The 15,694-nt window shown below is 33.8% G+C and overlaps 1 protein-coding gene across 3 annotated transcripts in view; it reads right to left on the minus strand.

Annotated features, from left to right (window-relative positions):
* Positions 1-15,694, minus strand: part of LOC6039340 (adenylate cyclase type 6) — a 282,888-nt gene that overhangs the window by 150,573 nt on the left and 116,621 nt on the right. For 2 of the 3 annotated variants that reach the window (XM_038260272.1, XM_038260274.1), the window contains exons 2-3: positions 6,089-6,262; positions 515-778 (exon numbers count right to left, since the gene is read on the minus strand). In XM_038260272.1, coding sequence (XP_038116200.1) covers positions 515-778; positions 6,089-6,202 — 378 coding nt within the window. In that variant the 5' untranslated portion in view covers positions 6,203-6,262. The remainder of the gene's footprint in view (positions 1-514; positions 779-6,088; positions 6,263-15,694) is intronic. The other variant, XM_038260275.1, reaches the window with a different exon arrangement.

Consider the following 15,694-nt stretch of genomic DNA (forward strand, 5'->3'; position numbering starts at 1 on the left):
CTTAAGGGAAGGCACACCTGGGTTTTTGCTTTAACGAGAGACCGAGGTGAGATTTGAGATACAAATTGCAGAACTGCTAACGAAATGCAGGTGGGAAACTGGGTTGTTGAAGCTGGGTGGGGGGTGGGTTGCACACTTTAGTTACACCGTGCAGATGAAAAGGGGTGTGCCAATCAGAGATAAGGGAAAAGTGAGCAATTTTTGCACCACCTGCAAGAAGGGTGACACCTGCAGGCGCTTCCAAGAAATGGAAACAATAACCTTTAAGCTTGCGAGACTGCAGTCTTGTGATGTAGGAAAGATCTCTTTTTTCTGAAAATGTATTCAATTGGACATGCCTTAACTACAGTCGTTTAATCAAAATCGCGTTTCCATTTCAGAGCCTTTAATTAAAATCCCACCGTTTAAAAAAAAAAAAAAGGAGCCCTCAACATCTAAAGTGGCTTTTCAACACACCCACCAACAACCCTGCTGCATAATGAGGGTCAAAATGAACCAAAAAAAAAAAACTCACCGCAATCAAACTGCTGCTGATCGATTCCGGGCCGCGGTTCGAGCTCTTGAAGTGCTCAATCACCTCCCATTTGGGCTTTTTGGGCGAGTTGTTCTCGTGGATGGTCATCGACTGGGCGGGCGACGCGTTCGACGAGGAGCCCAGCTCCAGTACGACGCTGGCCGCCGACGGGCCGCCCGCCCCCGGAGTGGCCGGATCGGTTGGCTGCTGGCGCAGGGACGAACAGCGCCGGGCGAACTTGTTCTTCCGGATCGTGGCAAAGTCCTGTTGGAGTGGGGAGGGAGTAGAGGAGGGAAAGGGTGGTGCAAAAGTGAGTTTTGATAGGTTTCCTTTTTTTTTGTTTTCGGAAGCTCCTTAAGAGTACGCTTATTAGAAGGGAAACATTTAGCACAAAAAAAACAAGTAATTTAAACAATTCCAAGTGAAACATAAATCAAAACATGCGAAATGAAATATCCTTCTAAAAAAACACCCTCATTATTAATTCTCTAGAATTAAAAAAGAAACCATTTGACTGCTATATCATCAAGCAGCCTGAGCAACTCTCTACGAAATCGGCCGATTTCGACCATTTTTATTTTTTGTATTTTTGGATTTGACTCAAACTTTGTGGGGGCCTTCCCTATGACCAAATAAGCTATTTTGTGTGATTGGTTCATCCATACAAGTCTCCATACAATTTTGGCTGCTGTTCATACAAAAATGGTATGTAAACAATCAAACAGCTGTAAATTTTGAGTGAATTTTCTGATCAATTTGGTGTCTTCGGCAAAGTTGTAGCTATTGTTGAGGACTATTGAGAAAAAAATAGGTACACGGAAAGAAAAAAAAAATGCAGATTTTTTTATCAACATTTTTTCACTAAAACTCAATTTCCCAAAATACGTATTTTTGGATTTTCGAGATTTTTTTATATGTTTTAGGGGACAAAAATCCGCAACTTTTGAGCTATAGAGAAACATGGTCAAAAAATCTGCCACCGAGTTATGATTTTTTGAAAAAATAGTTATTTTTGGAAAAAATCAAAGATTCATGCAAAAACATGTTTGACATTATTTTAATGCAAAATTGAATTTGCAATTGATAAGTACTTTACAGATTTTTTGATAAAGGGCTCCGTTTTCAAGTTTGATTTTAGCAAAATATTTGCAGTATTTCAATTTTTAAAAATAGTGACCATAAGTGACCATTTCTGAAAATATTTTTTTTGAAAAGTTCAGAAAATTTGCTATAAAATTGTCTAAGAGACATTGAAGATTGGACCTCTGGTTGCTGAGATACAGCGGCTTAAAGAAAAATAAACACGAAAATTGAAGTTTTCTAAGTCTCACCCAAACAGCTCACCATTTTCTAATGACGATATCTCAGCAATTAATGGTCCGATTTTCAATGTTAATACATAAAACATTCGTGAAATTTTTCGATCCTTTCGAAAAAAATATTTTGAATTTTTTAAAATCAAGACTAACATTTTAAAAGGGCAAAACATTGAATATTACGCCCATTTAAAATGCTCGTCTTGATTTAAACATTTTCTAAACAGTTTTTTCGAAAAGATCGAAAAAAATCACGAATGTTTCATGTATTAACATTGAAAATCGGACCATTAGTTGCTGAGATATTGTCATTAGAAAATGGTGTGTTTTTTTGGTGAGATTTTGAAAACATCAATTTTCGTGTTTCTTTTTCTTAAAGCGGCTCTTTCTCAGCAACCCGAGGTCCAATCTTCAATGTCTCTTAGACAATTTTATAGCAAATTTTCTGAACTTTTCAAAAAAAAAAAATTTTTAGAAATGGTCACTCATGGTCACTATTTTTAAAAATTGAAAAACTGCAAATATTTCGCTAAAATCAAACTTTCGGTGGCTATATCTTAAAAACGGAGCCCTTAATCATAAAATCTGTTAAGTACTTTTCGATTGCAAATTCAATTTTGCATTAAAAAATAATGTCAAACTTGTTTTTGCATGAATCTTTGATTTTTTCCAAAAATTATAATTTTTTCAAAAAATCATAACTCGGCGGCAGATTTTTTGACCATGTTTCTCTGTGGCTCAAAAGTTGCGGATTTTTGTCCCCTAAAACATATAAAAAAATCTCGAAAATCCAAAAAATACGTATTTTGGGAAATTGAGTTTTAGTGAAAAAAAAGTTGATAAAAAATCTGCAATTTTTTTTCCGTGTACCTATTTTTTTCTCAAAAGTCCTCAACAATACCTACAACTTTGCCGAAGACACCAAATTGATCAGAAAATTCACTCAAAAGTTACAGCTGTTTGAATATTTACATACCATTTTTGTATGGACAGCTGCCAAAATTGTATGGAGACTTGTATGGGTGAACCAATGACGCAAAATAGCTTATTTGGTCATAGGGAAGGCCCCCACAAAGTTTGAGTTATATCAAAAAATACAAAAAATAAAAATGGTCGAAATCGGCCGATTTCGTAGAGAGTTGCTCATATATAATTCAATACTGCCTCTAAAAATGATATTTGAAATTTGTTTGGCAATATGTTTAATACTTTCCAAAAACAACCATTTTTACCATCCCAAACTCTTACGCAAAAGATGCCTACTTTGGCCCCTTGAAACATGTTAAAAAATTGTAAATTCTCAAAACAAAATTAGGAATTAAACATTCAAGTCCATGCAAATATTTGTCAAATTTTTAGCTTCGGCCAAATATTGATATTACAAGCCACAATTTCAACATGTCAAAGTGAACGTTGTTGAAAAATGCATCATACACAGATACAGCTAGTTTGCAACCATTAGTTTTCAACTTCAATTCAATGTTTTATCAAAACTTATTTCACTCAAAACATCTAAGAAAAAAATAAAATTACATATCAGCCTCCTGATTTTCCGGTAGATTAAATAATTTAGAGGGAGGGACAAAAACTTTGAACAATTTGTGATTAAAACTAAAATTTATTCAAATAAAAAAAATACAGAAAAATCGATAAAAAGAACTTTTAAATTTTATTATATTTTTAACACTTTTTATTTTTAAATTACTCCAGAAAAAATTGCATATTTATTTAGATTTTGTTTGGTTAAATAAATCTATGTTTTTTATTCAGCAAGGTAAAACAAAGTTAACATTATTTAAGAACATTTGGAATAATATTTATTTTGGTTTTTTAATTTACAAATATATCAAATGCAATAAAAAATAACTTGAAATATTTCTTCAAAATTTGTTAATCACATTTTGTTCGGCCAGGAACTTTAAATTCCCTACGTTGTGTTTTACTTGTCCAGGCGCGTAGAATCTTCCAAATTGATTGAAATAAAACAACTAGTTTGTGGTGAATAAAATCATGTTTTAGAAGAATGATAAATTGACTTCATCTATATTACGTAATTTTACCTGCAACTTTATCAAAGTTAAAATTAGAACGTCACGAAAATTAAATTCAGAACGTATGAAAATGAGGGTTACATGTTTTAAAAGTAAAATTATACATAAATGGATTGAAAAATTCTAAAGATTTTTCACCAGTTTGTGTAAAATTTCACTACTTTTACACAATAATTTACTCAACCTTCCAAAATTCAATCTTCATTTACTGTGTAACAAATGTTATGATCAAAAAACTGAGACAATAAACAAAGCTTGTGTATTGAGGATCAGTATCGGTTTAAATCATAAATTAAAAACAAAAAATATAGTTCTTATTCATTATGTGCCCAATGTTTAAGTTTAATTTGAACTTTAATGTCCGATTCAAATAAAATCGAGTTTTAAAAAATGTTAAAAAGGTCATATTCTTAAAATAATAACCATAAACATTTTTGAGATTTTGTCACACAAAGCCTTGTGTTTAGAATTTTTAATAATCTGAACATGTTTTCCAAATGAAAAGGACACATAAGCAAAACTAGTAATTCCTAAACACATCCTTTTAGATGACCTAGAATCGAACCTGGGATTGACTTGATATTAACTTTACTGACATAAATGATGCTATTCCATTCCGGCTATGTCTGTGACATAACTACTACAGTCGACTCTCTGGTTGTCAATATCCAAGGGACCGTCGAGGAAGAGAATCATCAGTTTACAGAACGATGCAAAATGAAGACTCGATTGAAAATATTTTTTTCTTGATACCCAGCTATGGGAGAGAATCATGGCAACGTCCATCAAACAAAAACAAACTGATGTCAAACACCCTTCAAAGCTTCGTTTCGCCTAGAAAAATGTCTATGCAAGCCATGAGAAAGTGAAATTATTGACAACCGGAAGAGATTTCTAAAGCAAACAGAATCCAAAGGACCGTCGAGGAAGAGATCCTTCAAGCAAGAGAAAATATCGAGGAATAAAGACAATCGAAGTATGCAGTTTGAAGGGACTGAAGAATTCATCGGTACATGGAGCAATATTGATATCGAGAAGATCAACAGCCAGAGAGTCGACTGTACGACATTTTTTAGTTTAGTTTTAGGTCAGTTTATTATAGTAATTCTAGGTATTTAAGTTTATTAAAGTTTTAGGTTAGATTTTTTTCATGAATTCGCTAAAATTTATCAAAATTGTGACAGCAACATAATTGATCAAATGGTTTTAACATGTTGTGATACTTTATATCTGTAAATTCTGAAAAGTCGGCTTGAAATTCCAAGTTTATTTTATAAACCCTGCTAGCCTCGTACAGAACCAAGGGACTGAAAACACCAAAGCAACCCTTTTTTTGTGTGGAAAACCTTAACAATAAAAGTTTGTGGAGACTTTAACGGATGAATCAACAAAATGGCTGTTTTATTCACAGAAAATGGTTCACGTTAACCAAAAACATCACATTTTCAGATTTGTTAACAAACTTTGCTTGTCTTTAGGTGATATTATGAAATATTTTGATAACATTTCAAGCAGAAATGTTTTTTTTTTAATTTACAGTGAACAAGTAAATAAAATTGTTTTCTCAGAAAATTTAAATTTTGTTGTTTAAAAAGTTTATTACACAGTGTAAATTAAGACCTAAAGAAGTTTTTTTTAAATTGAGGTTTTCAGAATGTAAGTAAGAAATAATGGTGCATGAATTCCAAACCAATCATAGCTTTAATCAGCACTGGTCACACCTACGGAAGTCTACCTTATCAACCCCCATCGTAAATAGGTAATTTTCCCACTCCACTCAAATTTCATCCACCTGAGTGACCGACCTGTCCAGTTCAGCCGTCGTCAACCCCAAAGTGGTCTTGACTCTAGCGGGGTGGTTTCCGCAAGATCCCAGTCACCATTGGAGACAAACTTGCTCCCCAAGCAAGTTCTTTGAAGTCTGTGAGGTCTCAGCTGGCGCTGTTTTGAAAGTCAAATATGCAAACAAGTCGGACTCAAAATAACCCCGCGAAAATCTCGGCGAAAGTTTGGTGCGCAAAACACACTTCCTTGAGTGGTGTTTTCGCTGGACAAACAAATCCGGACAATTTTTCGCGCAGAAGCGCGTGTGATGGGTTGTAGGGTGGTTCCAAAATGATTTTAAAAATAATTACGTTGAAATTATGAAAAATATAAACATAAAAATCGCTAAAAAAAACAGCAAGCAACATTTTAAGACAACTCACCAGCTTCCCATCGGTGCCCGCCTTCCGGTTGACCCGCAGCGAGAACCGTTTGCACCAGTCCCGGTTCTGGTTTTCCGTCGAGAACGAACGCAGCAGGGGCAGGGGAGATGTCATGGTGCGGGCGCGGGGAGTCTGTCCCCCTCACCAACGGGCGAGGGTGGGTGCTTTTGCGCGCTGAAAGAAGGACAATGAAAAATGACGGTTATCAGAAAATTAGGCATCATCAAGATTCCACTCTGAACTCCTGGAATAGCTGGGAGAAAACGAGCTTCGTATAAACACGTAGAATTACTTAAAGAGGCACATTTTGCTTTGGGTGAAGGTCGTGGTGGGAAATTGAGGCATTAAAGGTTTGAGTTTGAGGTTATTTGAGAAATTTTTATAGTTGAGTTGAGTTGAGTTCAGTTCAGTTCAGTTCAGTTCAGTTCAGTTCAGTTCAGTTCAGTTCAGTTCAGTTCAGTTCAGTTCAGTTCAGTTCAGTTCAGTTGCTTTTTTGCTTAATGTTTCAAGCAATTAATATTGCTATTTTTGCAGGTTCTGCAACAAGTGCCCGAGGCAATGAAAGTTGTTTACTTTAGAACAACCCCACACCCATTTTGTAACCATGCCAGCTTGTCGAGTTCTCAGGACATTTGGGACGCCTCCGCGGAAAGCTAAATCGGGTGCCGAACCGCTGATCTTTGCCGGATAAACCCGGCCAACCGGAAAGGACAACAATTCCTGCCAACAGAGAATCGCTGCGAAGTTTTGTGCTGGCTGCCACGTGAAACTTTTCCTCTCCCTCCCTCCAGCCAAGAACGGGGGAAGGGTTGGCAAGCTGCGGTGAAAATTCACGAAACGTGACTAATCCGATACAATTATTCATTGTTGTTTGGCGGGCGATAAGCAACAAACGGAGAGCTGCGAGATAAAATGATAGCAGTTGAAACAATTACAGCTAATGAAAGGCAATTGAAAGTAAATGTTTGTGCTTAAGGGGAAGGGAGGGGTGAATTCTCAAGAAGTTTCCCGTCGATTCGGAATTGTTTCTGTTTGTGTTTGGAAGCTGCTGGAGCTGAATTTGGAACAATCCAATGAATCGTGACTTGGAGTACAAACACGCACATGTATTTGCTCGGTATTGGTTCCGGTTGAAAGTTCAAAGGAATTCAGAGACAATTTATTTTGAGAGTTTGTTCAACTCAACTCATGATAAAGCTTTTTTCAGCTTCAAGCTGTTAAGGAAACAGTTAAAATTTCCTTTTTTGAGTAATCTGTACGGAAAGCTTCCACCTTTAAACCAGCTTCAACAACCCTTTAAATTGATCCAATTTTCCACCCAGCATCTTATCGCATAGAACCACCCTTTCTACACTCTTTCCTGGAACAAAGACGATACAATGGAGCCCAACCTTTCACCGGTCCCACAAAATCCAATATTACATTGAATATCTTTCATACGCTATTTAGCCTTGAAATTGAGTGAATTACCGAAAATTGCTGTTGGTTGCTCTTCCATTTGGAAGAGACTCATATGATATCGAGCAAAAGGGGGAAAGCTCCCTGTTCGATCTTTATCAAATATTTTGGGGTGGGATTTTCCTCGCCACCATTTACTTTTTTTTCGATCCAAAGAAGCAGTAAACATCATCCCTGAGAAGTGCCCCCCACTCATACAGTGTGGGTCTGTTCTATTTTTGGAATGTCGCAGAAAATACAGCTTCTTATGTTTCATCTGTTTTTTTCCACCCTCTTCTGCTCGATCAAGTACTTTTACCGAGAAGAGACCATTTGCTTGGGAAAAGTACCCACCGTTATGGGATTGTCCAGAAGCGATGTGGTTGTTTATTTACTAACAGCTCAGGTGGATTAGTTGACGTTCCGAGAATGCTTTCGCATTAGTTGAAGCTTCACCGAGGGACCTGAGTGATTTTGTGTCATGATAAGCTTTAACAATCTGTAGAATCTGTAGATTAGTTTAAAGATTCCATTTACTCAACTCAACTCAACTCAACTCAACTCAACTCAACTCAACTCAACTTAACTCAACTCAACTCAACTCAACTCAACTCAACTCAACTCAACTCAACTCAACTCAACTCAACTCAACTCAACTCAACTCAACTCAACTCAACTCAACTCAACTCAACTCAACTCAACTCAACTCAACTCAACTCAACTCAACTCAACTCAACTCAACTCAACTCAACTCAACTCAACTCAACTCAACTCAACTCAACTCAACTCAACTCAACTCAACTCAACTCAACTCAACTCAACTCAACTCAACTCAACTCAACTCAACTCAACTCAACTCAACTCAACTCAACTCAACTCAACTCAACTCAACTCAACTCAACTCAACTCAACTCAACTCAACTCAACTCAACTCAACTCAACTCAACTCAACTCAACTCAACTCAACTCAACTCAACTCAACTCAACTCAACTCAACTCAACTCAACTCAACTCAACTCAACTCAACTCAACTCAACTCAACTCAACTCAACTCAACTCAACTCAACTCAACTCAACTCAACTCAACTCAACTCAACTCAACTCAACTCAACTCAACTCAACTCAACTCAACTCGAGTTATATTTTCAGCTTTTCCTCGAACTTTCCTCGCAAAAAGATTCCCCGCAAAAGGTAACCCAACTCCCAAGCCTTATCTCGCAAGATCAATTACCCAAAACCTGTTTTGGCAACCCCCGCCGCGTTGCTGCTGCGAAAGGTCCTGCCTAGAATAATAGTGGTGAATTAGCACAAATTACCAGATCATTTGCCGTTGAGCACCAAATACACCTTCCCTGAAGTTCCGCCGCGGGCCGTGTTGTTGATTTTCCGGCATCCGATAAGAGGATATTCGACCCTGTTTTTCGGTGCAAATCGTGGGAATCGGACTCAGCTGCGAGCCCTCCCCGAGCGGGTAAATTTTGGAAACTTGCGCGCCAACGACCAACTTTTTGGAGAAGGGTTTCGCGATGACGCGACCAATGTTCCGTGAATCGGAATTAATTATCCGATTTGTTGGATCATTTTCATGTGATTACCGGTAATCTGTGCGTTCGTACAAATAAAAATAATAGTTTTTTTTTTATAAATTTAAGTAAATTTCAAATTCTTGCCAAAGTTCCTTAAATTTTTGATAAACACTCTGCAGCCAAAACACAACATCAAATTTAATTCCATTTCTACTGCTGCAGCTCAAACTTTCCCCATAATTCCCTCATAAATTTATTTCAGGAAGCTTCCGCCAACCAACAATATTAAAGACGAAACTCAATCTCGCTGGAGCGAAAATTTTCCATCAATTTTGCTTTTTCCGGAAACTTTACGTGCCATTCCTGACGGGGAAGCGTTCGCACCAAGGACGGGCGAGGAATCGTTTACAAATTTTAAATTTCTTGCCGAAAACTTTGCACCAGAAGCAGCGAATTCGGAGGTTGCTCAAAGTTTCGAACGCGCAACTTGGAGGCTGGAGAGGGTGGGATCATTTAGCAAAACATTTAAATCTTTTCCGTGGATTATTACCAATCAGTCTGATGCGTCTGCGAGGCATGGGGGATTCTTACGCGCGAAAAAGTTTTCCTGGAATTTGTTCGAGGTTGCAAGAAATGCAAAGCAAGAAAAATAACAGGAAATAGATAAAAATAATCACAACAGAATAAAAAACAATATTTAAAAAAAGATGAATATTAGGCTTTTTATTTTAAAAAACACAAATAACTATTGATTACTTCTCAAATCTAAGTATGATAGTCAATAGCAAAAAGAAAATATGAAAAAAAAAACACTTTTGAAATTACAGAAACTAAACAGTGGACTCGAAAAGTTAAAAATCGTCATGAGTCCATGGAAATTGTGGAATTATATAAGGCCATTCAAATATTTTTTGAATTTTATTTCCCTCGGCTCTGACCAAAGTCAAGCGGGGGGCGGGGGGCAAAAAAAATATAAAACATGAAATTACAAGCCTAGGTTTTAACATTTGGATGGAAAAATTGTTTTAAAATGCATTTCACACGCGTCCAGTTGCTTTCCATTCATTAAAAAAAAAATTGGGGACTTCACATTGGTATTTCATGAAAATTTAAAATGTCCTTAAAGGAGTTCAAACATGCTAAATATGATAATAAACGGAGAAAAATGCATCTGAACTGGTTTTCGGTTGATAAACTCTAATTTTCATTAAAATTCAGGTCGACTTTGAAATGGGGCGACAGAAACTTTTATTAATATTTGCAACGGAGTAATTTGATATTGGAAATTTTTAAATAATATTAAAGAATCTTTCTAATTTAGTAACCTAAAAAGTTTACAAGAGTGCTTAATTGTATATTTTTATAAGATTTAATTCATTTTTAACTCTGTCTTTCACTTAAGAATGTTTATTTTTCCTACGATTTAGATGATTCAAAAGAGAAGAACAAATCATTTTCAACTAATTCTTAAGTGGATAAAGTGGTCCGATTTTTAAACTTTTAAATGATTTAAAAAGGATATTTGATTATCCTGACAGAAATTCATGGAAAGTCAAAATTTCTTTTTTGCAATCCCGCTGCTAAACTGTCAAATTTTCTGGAGAAACGAAACTACCAAAAATACCAGATTTAAAAATTAATACCTTTTAATAAAAGTGCTGAAAAGTCCTACTTTTCAGCACTGAAATGGGTGCAGATAAGTTGAACTTTTAAACACTTGTATCGAAAAGTAACATTTATTTTGATCGGTGAATTTACTTAACACATGAATGTTTGACAAAAAGTCAAAAAAAGACAAAAAGTCCTACTTTTCAGCACTGAAATGGATGCTGAAAAGTTGAACTTTTAAACACTTGTATCGAAAAGTAACATTTTTCAATATTTTTTTTTTATTTTGATCGGTAAATTTACTTAACACATGAATGTTTGACAAAAAATTCCACTCAAAAAGCGTTTTCGGAATTGAAAAAAATGGTAAGCAACTCGTTGCAAAACTTGATTTTTCATTTTCGACTCGTGCTGAAAAAATTTTGTTCTCGCAACTTTTTGCATAAACTACCTTTTTGCTGTTGTTTGCGCAACAATTTTTAAGTTTAAATTTAGAATGAGGTTTTTTATGATAAATTATCTTTTGAAAACTAAATTTGCCTCAAAAATGCTTAATTGCATAAAATGCGAAGTAAATTTAAAAAAAAATCAAGCTCCAAATGTGTATATGTTGTAAGTACTGTTTTCGGACTTCATACTATGATTATTTTTAACATTTTGATTAAGATTAAGATTTTGATTATGAGTAATTTCTCTATGGTAAAAGTCACCCTGCATTATTTATTCGTCGATACAAAACTTCAGAAATTCTTGACAGCTGTCATAAAAAATCGGTATGTTCAGATCGGTTTTTCTTAATAATTTGGTGTCTTTTTGTATAGCTAATATTTAGAGATAGTGAATTTTCAGGATTTCGCGGGCAGGGTGAAATTCGTTAAATTTATCATTTTTTCAAATCAAGTCTTTTAAATAACAACATAATAGTTTTCAATTGAAAAATGTTATATAAACCATTTGAAGAATTAACATAAACATAAAATTGCGAATACTAAATGTTAACAAAAATCAGTCAAAGTAAAAAACATATTCTCAGAATCGTCAAGTTATCAAAAGAATGATTTAGTTTTTCATGACTTATTTTTTTTAAACTATAATTTTGAAAGAAAGCTTGGTTTTGTCAAGAGAGCAATTCTCTACGAAATCGGTCTTTTTTCTTCAATTTTAATTTTTGTATTTTTTAATCCGGCTGAAACTTTTTTGGTGCCTTCGGTATGCCCAAAGAAGCCATTTTGCATCATTAGTTTGTCCATATAATTTTCCATACAAATTCGGCAGCTGTCCATACAAAAATTGTATGAAAATTCAAAAATCTGTATCTCTTGAAGGAATTTTTGATCGATTTGGTGTCTTCGGCAAAGTTGTAGGTATGGATACGGACTACACTGGAAAAAATAATACACGGTAAAAAAATTTTGATTTTTTATTTAACTGATTTACAAAAAAACACGATTTTTTAGAAGACATAAAATGCCAACTTTTCAGAAATTTCCAGGTTGTGCCACTGATTTGAATTTTTAATCAATACTGATTTTTCAAAAATCGAAATTTTGGTCGTAAAAGATGTAAAATCAAATTTGTCAAAAGTTTTACTAAAATTTTGATAAAGTGCACCGTTTTCAAGTTATAGCCATTTTAAGTGACTTTTTGAAAATAGTCGCAATTTTTAAATTAGTGCACATGTTTGCCCAGTTTTGAAAAAATATTTTGAAAAGCTGAGAAAATTCTCTATATTTTGCTTATTTGGACTTTGTTGATACGACCTTTAGTTGCTGAGATATTGCAATGCAAAGGTTTAAAAACAGGAAAATTGATGTTTTCTAAGTTTCACCCAAACAACCCACCATTTTCTATCGTCAATATCTCAGCAACTAATGGTCCGATTTTCAATGTTAATATATGAAACAATTGTGAAATTTTCCGATCTTTTCGAAAAATATTTTTGGAATTTTCAAATCAAGACAAACATTTTAAAAGGGCGTAATATTGAATGTTTGGCCTTTGTGAAATGTTAGTCTTGATTTGAAAATTCAAAAATATTTTTTCGAAGAGATCGGAAAATTTCACAAATGTTTCATATATTAACATTGAAAATCGGACCATTAGTTGCTGAGATATTGACGATAGAAAATGGTGGGTTGTTTGGGTGAAACTTAGAAAACATCAATTTTCCTGTTTTTAAACCTTTGCATTGCAATATCTCAGCAACTAAAGGTCGTATCAACAAAGTCCAAATAAGCAAAATATAGAGAATTTTCTCAGCTTTTCAAAAATATTTTTTCAAAACTGGGCAAACATGTGCACTAATTTAAAAATGAAAACTGCGACTATTTTCAAAAAGTCACTTAAATATGGCTATAACTTGAAAACGGTGCACTTTATCAAAATTTCAGTAAAGTACTTTTGATTGCAAATTTGATTTTACATCGAAAATGAAGTTGAAAAATTTTACGACCAAAATTTCGATTTTTGAAAAATCAGTATTGATTAAAAATTCATAACTCGGTCAGTGATTTTTGCACAACCTGAAATTTCTGAAAAGTTGGCATTTTATGCTTTCTAAAACATATCAAAAATAAAAAAATTAAAAATAGTGTTTTTTGTAAATCAAGTTTTAGTGATAAAAGTTAAATAAAAAATCACCAAATTTTTTTGTGTATTATTTTTTTCCAGTGTAGTCCGTATCCATACCTACAACTTTGCCGAAGACACCAAATCGATCAAAAAATTCCTTCAAAAGATACAGATTTTTGAATTTTCATACATCATTTTTGTATGGACAGCTGCCGAATTTGTATGGAAAATTATACGGACAAACTAATGATGCAAAATGGCTTCTTTGGGCATACCGAAGGCACCAAAAAAGTTTCAGTCGGATTAAAAAATACAAAAAAAATCGAATGACCGAAATCCTAGAGAACTGCTCAAGACTAAAAATACAATTAACTTTAAAATCACAATTTAAGAATATTTCAGAGCTTTGCTGAGTCCTGTTAAATTTTCACGATACTAGAATATTTAGGTGGATAGTTCCCGTGGGTGTTGAAAAATATCACTTTTTATGTTTTCTGCTCTGATTTTCATTGCAATTTAAGTTATTTTTGCCTATTGGTTTTAAATTTAGATTTTGAGAAGGACCCCTAAAAAATATTTTTACTTGGCAATATGTCACAAAAAATTCTAGTTATTTTTGCTGGAAAAGAATGTTAATTTTGCACTCATATGAAATTCAATAAAATGTAAAAAAATATATAGATGCAAATGAGCAACAACTTTTTAGCTATATCAATTGAATATAGCATTTCGTTTCAAAATAATATATATATATATTGTAAACAACCATAAACCATGTTGAAACTTTTTTGGAAATAAGGAAAAGTTTTATTTTGTGTAACGTTCAAATTCGTAAAGATTTGAAAATTATAAAATAAGATTTTAAAACATATTTGAACAATTTTCACGTTCCGCGATATTTCCGTGAAACTAGATGATTTAAAAAAAAGCTCCTCGTGAAATTTGCAATTTTTGAGCGTGAAAAATCACTAAGCCAACTGATATTTAATGTTCAGAATTCATATTCATTTTATTTCATTTCATTTCATATTACATCAGGAACTGGTAAATTTGCATCAGTGTCTGATGAGTTTTCATCAGGTTTAGATTTTTACACATGTTTAGGTAAATTATTCAAAAAAAGAGGTTAAAGGTTGGAATATCCTACCGAAACTTCAACCTTTCACAAAAAAAAATAAAAACAGTTGTCAACAAAAATCCAACATTAAAATGACGACATTTCGGAAACAACCAACGAAAACAATAACTTTTTTGCACATAGAAAAATTTTACCTCGGGATTCAAACTCATGACATTTGAGTTACAAATTCGAGTGCGTAATATCTCATTCAGGCTGACCAAAATAAGTTGAAGTTTTATTGAAACTGGAAGAATAATTGTTCTAAAATATATTTTCATTCAAATTTATTTATGCAGAAATAAATCAGTCAAAACAAAAATGCATTCAATTAAAATCACAAAATTATCAGGATTTTTTTTGTTGCAATTTTTTGATTCCAATAAATTTGTGCCAAATGAATAAAACTGAAGGATTTTTTAAGGCCGTCGCATTTTTTTATTTTTTTTTTTTTTTTGAAGTTTATGTCCCTCAACAAGGTCAGGGGGGTTTTAAGAGCAAACGAATAAAAAAATATAAAAATTGAAATTACAAGCCACTAAGTGTCACGCAGGTGTATTAAGTTTGTTTTTAAATAAATGTATTATTTATTTTATTTAGATGTGCAACTTCTTAATAATACTCAGAAAATACTTTCTCAAAATATAAAATCTCGAATATTTACATGGATAATTTTGCAGCGAAAAAACTGTAAATAAAAGTATTTTTCCAGAACCGCACAGAATCGCTGAATATCGAATTTAACTATAAAAAGGCGAAAAAAACGCAACGCAACGTTTCTTGCATGTCTCTATCATCATCATCAGGTCCTTCTTCATCATTACATTTTTTATTCTAGTATGTAATCAGTTTAGCAACTTTGAAACTTTTCCCAACACACCTTTTGTTACTTGAGCTTATTTTTTTTTCGTTTTCTACCATTCAAAGTTTATTTGAACACTCAGTTGAAAATATAAACATAAAGATTTCTTCCAAGCTTGGATGTTTTAAGATTATCCACCATTAAAATGATTTTGTATTTGGCTTTATTTATTTGTTTGACTTAATTAACTTATCTTGTAGACCTTGTCTTAGAATGACAAAAGCATGATTTGAGTAAAATCAATTTAAAAAAAATTAGGTTTAGATCACGATTTCATAATACCTACAGAAATTCAAGATTTCCCAACGCAATTGAGTGTAAATGGGAAGCAACGTTTCCCCGCTCGTGGAAAAACTTTGAACAAGCCTTCTCCGCGCTCCATCGACCAACCTCCCCTCAACTAATGATTCCGGAAACCGGGGAAAGAGCTCATATTTCGCGGATAATTTCACTTTAATAAGGGACGTCTCCTTCCAGCAGGCTGC

Source organism: Culex quinquefasciatus, chromosome 3 (genome assembly GCF_015732765.1).
Source record: "Culex quinquefasciatus strain JHB chromosome 3, VPISU_Cqui_1.0_pri_paternal, whole genome shotgun sequence".
NCBI lineage: Eukaryota > Metazoa > Arthropoda > Insecta > Diptera > Culicidae > Culex > Culex quinquefasciatus.